The sequence below is a fragment of the Oncorhynchus kisutch genome, unplaced genomic scaffold (assembly GCF_002021735.2).
Source record: "Oncorhynchus kisutch isolate 150728-3 unplaced genomic scaffold, Okis_V2 Okis05a-Okis16b_hom, whole genome shotgun sequence".
In the NCBI taxonomy this organism is placed as follows: domain Eukaryota; kingdom Metazoa; phylum Chordata; class Actinopteri; order Salmoniformes; family Salmonidae; genus Oncorhynchus; species Oncorhynchus kisutch.
The window spans coordinates 4,028,986-4,034,985 of NW_022261982.1; the positions used below are offsets into that span (position 1 = coordinate 4,028,986).

The following is a 6,000-nucleotide window of genomic DNA, read 5'->3' on the forward strand; positions in this document are numbered from 1 at the left end:
TCAGAAAGTGTGTCAGTTGCCTGCCTGAACCATTGGCCTGAACAGATGGACTGAGATGTTCTGTCCCTGCAGTATACTTAATATATATATATATATATATATTTTTTTTTTTATAAAACTTTTCTTGATGCTTTTCCTTGACAGTAAACAAACAACAGACAAAAACAAGAAACAACTTAACATTTACATACATTTCCACAAACATCAATGAAATCACACTTTCTCAGACCTACATGTTCCCACTGTATCCACATCCAACATTGTTTCCAATACTTGTAAGACTCCATATGACCTCACAATGTGCTATGTTGTTTCTGTCCCTGCAGTGTACTAGACAGTAATAACACTACACACTCAGCATTCCATAGGGCTCTGAGATAAGACAATAGGTTGAAGATAAGAGTGGTTTAGGAGCTGAGATAAGACAATAGGTTGAAATAAGAGTGGTTTAGGAGCTGAGATAAGACAATAGGTTGAAGTAAAGAGGGGTTTAGGAGCTGTGATAAGACAATAGGTTGAAGATAAGAGTGGTTTAGGAGCTGAGATAAGACAATAGGTTGAAGATAAGAGTGGTTTAGGAGCTGTGATAAGACAATAGGTTGAAAATAAGAGTGTTTTAGGAGCTGAGATAAGACAATAGGTTGTAAATAAGAGTGGTTTAGGAGCTGAGATAAGACAATAGGTTGAAAATAAGAGTGGTTTAGTAGCTGAGATAAGACAATAGGTTGAAGATAAGAGTGTTTTAGGAGCTGAGATAAGACAATAGGTTGAAAATAAGAGTGTTTTAGGAGCTGAGATAAGACAATAGGTTGAAAATAAGAGTGTTTTAGGAGCTGAGATAAGACAATAGGTTGAAAATAAGAGTGGTTTAGGAGCTGTGATAAGACAATATGTTGAAGATAAGAGTGGTTTAGGAGCTGAGATAAGACAATAGGTTGAAGATAAGAGTGGTTTAGGAGCTGAGATAAGACAATAGGTTGAAAATAAGAGTGTTTTAGGAGCTGAGATAAGACAATAGGTTGAAGATAAGAGTGGTTTAGGAGCTGAGATAAGACAATAGGTTGAAAATAAGAGTGTTTTAGGAGCTGAGATAAGACAATAGGTTGAAAATAAGAGTGTTTTAGGAGCTGAGATAAGACAATAGGTTGAAGATAAGAGTGGTTTAGGAGCTGTGATAAGATAATAGGTTGAAGATAAGAGTGTTTTAGGAGCTGTGATAAGATAATAGGTTGAAGATAAGAGTGGTTTAGGAGCTGAGATAAGACAATAGGTTGAAGATAAGAGTGGTTTAGGAGCTGAGATAAGACAATAGGTTGAAGATAAGAGGGGTTTAGGAGCTGTGATAAGACAATAGGTTGAAGATAAGAGTGGTTTAGGAGCTGTGTAATTAGCACTTAAGATATTCTGTCCCTGTGTGTCCCTCAGCCCTGTGTGTCCCGCTGGAGATGTCCCCATCAAGTCTCCAGTTTGATCTGGAGCCCTTTAGCTCAGTCACTACTACCTCACAAACTCAGGTAGCTACTGTCACCTCACCACTCCACCAACTACTAAAGCAGGTAGATTCTGAATGGCAGATGTTTCTCATGGCTGGCAGAGAGAAAGAGCTTGATGTTCCCAACTGAGAGGCAGTTTGTGTGTTGTTGGGCTGAGCTACAACCAGCTGGAAGCTCTTCTCCTCTGTTGTCTCCAGACCGTAGAGCTGAGTAACGTGTCTGACAAGAGGCTGAGCTGGAGGATTGACTGCAGCGCTGCAGTAACACCAGGAGGGGGCAGTAGCACCAGCAGCAATGAGGGGCTGTTCACTGTCTGTCCTACCGCTGGGACACTGGAGCCATTGCAGTGTGTGTCTGTCGCTGTCTCCCTCTCTCCTGAGAGAGTCACACCAGGTTAACCCCTCTCTCACCTCGGTCACTGTCTCCCTCTCTCCTGAGAGAGTCACACCAGGTTAACCCCTCTCTCACCTCGGTCACTGTCTCCCTCTCTCCTGAGAGAGTCACACCAGGTTAACCCCTCTCTCACCTCGGTCACTGTCTCCCTCTCTCCTGAGAGAGTCACACCAGGTTAACCCCTCTCTCACCTCGGTCACTGTCTCCCTCTCTCCTGAGAGAGTCACACCAGGTTAACCCCTCTCTCACCTCACCCTCAGAGCTCACATTTGGTGGACAGTTAATATAATAATTATAATAAACACTCCAAAGTTCATTTATTTATTTAACATGACAAGTCAGTTAAGAGCAAATTATTATTTACAATGACGGCCAAACCTGGACGACTCTGGGCCAATTGTGCGCCGCCCTATGGGACTCCCAATCACGGCCAGTTGTGATACAGCCTGTAATCGAACCAGGGTCTGTAGTGACGCCTCTAGCACTGAGATACAGTGCCTTAGACCTTTGCACCACTCAGGTTCAGGTTTTCCGACCTCCAAAGGAGTGTTATGTTTAGATGGGTCCTGCTGCTACTGAATGATTTCATGGAGGTTCTGTAAGTGTTTTGTTCTGCATCTTCACTCTTTCTACCAGTGACAGCGGGTCAGATCGAGGTGTCCCTCCCTCTGTTTCTGTCTGAGGAGGGGGGAGCCCCTCACCCCTACAGGGTGCTGTCTCTCAGTGCCACCCCTCACCCCCCCAGCATCACCTTCCTCCCCCCTCGAGTCCTCCTCACCCCTGTCCCTCTGGACACACCCTCCACCACCACCCTCTTCCTGCTCCCCACCGGGTACCCCAGGTATGTACCACCCATCCACCTGCCTGTCATGATGGGCTTCCACCCACTAACTGACTGTTTACTGTAGTAGAGTAATGATCTCTATGCTCTGATAGGTGGCCTGTGTATTTATAACCTGATCCAGCAGTGTTACAGCTCCAGATAAACAGATCTGCATTTACATACAGTAATAATACAGAATAGAGTCCCATTATAGAGTCCCATTATAGAGTCCCATTATAGAGTCCCATTATAGTCTCACTATAGAGTCCCATTATAGAGTCCCATTATAGAGTCTCATTATAGTCTCACTATAGAGTCCCATTATAGAGTCCCATTATAGAGTCTCATTATAGAGTCCCATTATAGTCTCACTATAGAGTCCCATTATAGAGTCCCATTATAGAGTCCCATTATAGTCTCACTATAGAGTCCCATTATAGAGTCCCATTATAGAGTCTCATTATAGAGTCCCATTATAGAGTCCCATTATAGTCTCACTATAGAGTCCCATTATAGAGTCCCATTATAGAGTCTCATTATAGAGTCCCATTATAGAGCCATTATAGAGTCTCATTATAGAGTCCCATTATAGAGTCCCATTATAGAGTCCCATTATAGAGTCGTTATAGAGTCATTATAGAGTCATATATTAATATCCCATATAGTGTAATACAGTCCCATTCTCACCTCTGTGACCTTTGCCTTCTGACCCTAGTGGTTCCTGTCTGCGTGTGGAGGTGGAGGAGATGGTTCTGAAGGATGGCAGTCGGGTGAAGACCCTCTCAGTCAGCCTGCCCCACAACGGCACCGTCCCTCCCAAGACCCACACAGAGCCCCAGACCCCTATCAGCTGCACAGTGACCTTCTGCTCCCCTCAGCCCCTGGACCTCAGCTCACACATCACATTCCTGGACCACCTCAACAACAGGTACGGATACTTAGGAAACCTCATCCCAGTCAGCCACACATACTGTTCATTATCTCTCTCTCTATTGCACTCTAGACCTTTCTCTGTTTCCTTCTCTCTCTCTCTCTGTCTCTCTCTCTCTGTTTCTTTCTCTCTCTCTCTCTCTCTCTCTCTCTCTCTCTCTCTCTCTCTCTCTCTCTCTCTCTCTCTCTCTGTCTCTCTGTCTCTCTCTCGCTCTCTCTCTCTGTCTCTCTCTCTCTCTCTCTGTCTCTCTCTCTCTCTCTCTCTCTCTCTCTCTCTCTCTCTCTCAATTCAATTCAATTCAAGGGCTTTATTGGCATGGGAAACATGTGTTAACATTGCCAAAGCAAGTGAGGTAGATAATATATAAAGTGAATATTTACATACTGTTCATTATCTCTCTCTCTATTGCACTCTAGACCTTTCTCTGTTTCCTTCTCTTTCTCTCTCTCTGTCTCTCTCTCTCTCTCTCTGTTTCTTTCTCCTCCTCTCTCTCCTGTCTTAGTCCAGAGTTGTACATGATCTATTAATTTCTCTCCTCCTCTCTCTCTCCTGTCTTAGTCCAGAGTTGTACATGATGTATTAATTTCTCTCCTATCTGTCGGTCTCTTCAGGTTCAGGGTGGAGGTCTGTGCTACAGCAGATAACAGTTTGTTGACAGTGTGGCCCTACCTGGCTCTGCACCGCTCTGAGCAGCAGATAGTCCTCAAGAGTGGTACGTCCTGCTGTCCTGTCTACTAATCTAAGTATCTCTGTTCTTCCACCCCCCACCCTAACTGGTCCATGTGGTTGTCACTCAGGTTATCTGAGCGGTTGCAGCGGCGAATCAGGGCCCTCTCAGATGACAGGGAAGGCGGTGCTACAGCCATGCTACTCCCCCAGCCCTCTGTCTCGCTACACTTCCTCCTCCTCCACCTTCGCTTTCCTCTCCTCCACCAGTAATCACTCCACCTCTGGTGAGACACACCTCTACAGCTACACTGCTACTCCCCCAGCCCTCTCTCTCGCTACACTTCCTCCTCCTCCACCTTCGCTTTCCTCTCCTCCACCAGTAATCACTCCACCTCTGGTGAGACACACCTCCACAGCTACACTGCTACACACCAGACCTGGTCAAATACAGTATGTGAAGTACGGTGAAGTACTGGGGCCGTAACTTGGTTTTCCCCCTACAAAGGTACCACTACCACAATCCACAAATAATAACCCCAAAGTGCCCATTCCAAGCTGAATCAAACATATTGACCTGTCCTCAGACTCTGGAGACAGCAGGAGTAGGACTGGGAGTGCAGGACCAGGACCTAGAGGGAAGGAGGACTGGCCCCAGAAGGAGACTGAGGGTGTGACTGACCAGCAACAGGGTATACCAGTGTTTCCAGGGCAGGACTCAGAGGAGGGGTTGTACTACCACAGCATCCTGCAGGTAACAACTGGTAAATCACTCTGCGACAACTGCTGATAGAACAAAGGCTGTATAGCTAAATGTGATTGCTTGATTGCTTGCAGGCCGTACAGAAGTGGTTCAGTCAGTTTGGCTGGCCCCGTGGACCAAACCCAATCTCTCTACCACGCTCTCTCAGAAGGTAAACCTCATCTCTCTACCACGCTCTCTCAGAAGGTAAACCTCATCTCTCTACCACGCTCTCTCAGAAGGTAAACCTCATCTCTCTACCACGCTCTCTCAGAAGGTAAACCTCATCTCTCTACCACGCTCTCTCAGAAGGTAAACCTCATCTCTCTACCACGCTCTCTCAGAAGGTAAACCTCATCTCTCTACCACGCTCTCTCAGAAGGTAAACCTCATCTCTCTACCGCGCTCTCTCAGAAGGTAAACCTCATCTCTCTACCACGCTCTCTCAGAAGGTAAACCTCATCTCTCTACCACACTCTCTCAGAAGATAAACCTCATCTCTCTACCACACTCTCTCAGAAGGTAAACCTCATCTCTCTACCACGCTCTCTCAGAAGGTAAACCTCATCTCTCTACCACACTCTCTCAGTAGGTAAACCTCATCTCTCTACCACGCTCTCTCAGAAGGTAAACCTCATCTCTCTACCACGCTCTCTCAGAAGGTAAACCTCATCTCTCTACCATGCTCTCTCAGAAGGTAAACCTCATCTCTCTACCACGCTCTCTCAGAAGGTAAACCTCATCTCTCTACCACGCTCTCTCAGAAGGTAAACCTCATCTCTCTACCACGCTCTCTCAGAAGGTAAACCTCATCTCTCTACCACGCTCTCTCAGAAGGTAAACCTCATCTCTCTACCATGCTCTCTCAGAAGGTAAACCTCATCTCTCTACCACGCTCTCTCAGAAGGTAAACCTCATCTCTCTACCACGCTCTCTCAGAAGGTAAACCTCA

The 6,000-nt window shown here is 46.0% G+C and overlaps 2 protein-coding genes across 2 annotated transcripts in view; both read left to right on the forward strand.

Moving 5' to 3' along the window:
• Positions 1-2,189, forward strand: part of LOC109876695 (cilia- and flagella-associated protein 47-like) — a 31,334-nt gene extending 29,145 nt beyond the window's left edge. Inside the window, exons 23-24 of the mRNA XM_031813237.1 lie at positions 1,426-1,514; positions 1,691-2,189. Coding sequence (XP_031669097.1) covers positions 1,426-1,514; positions 1,691-1,891 — 290 coding nt within the window. The 3' untranslated portion in view covers positions 1,892-2,189. The remainder of the gene's footprint in view (positions 1-1,425; positions 1,515-1,690) is intronic.
• A 125-nt stretch (positions 2,190-2,314) lies between these two features.
• LOC109886862 (cilia- and flagella-associated protein 47) overlaps positions 2,315-6,000 on the forward strand; it is a 49,731-nt gene continuing 46,045 nt past the window's right edge. The window contains exons 1-6 of the mRNA XM_031813326.1: positions 2,315-2,727; positions 3,425-3,637; positions 4,252-4,352; positions 4,438-4,593; positions 4,894-5,060; positions 5,144-5,220. Coding sequence (XP_031669186.1) covers positions 3,456-3,637; positions 4,252-4,352; positions 4,438-4,593; positions 4,894-5,060; positions 5,144-5,220 — 683 coding nt within the window. The 5' untranslated portion in view covers positions 2,315-2,727; positions 3,425-3,455. The remainder of the gene's footprint in view (positions 2,728-3,424; positions 3,638-4,251; positions 4,353-4,437; positions 4,594-4,893; positions 5,061-5,143; positions 5,221-6,000) is intronic.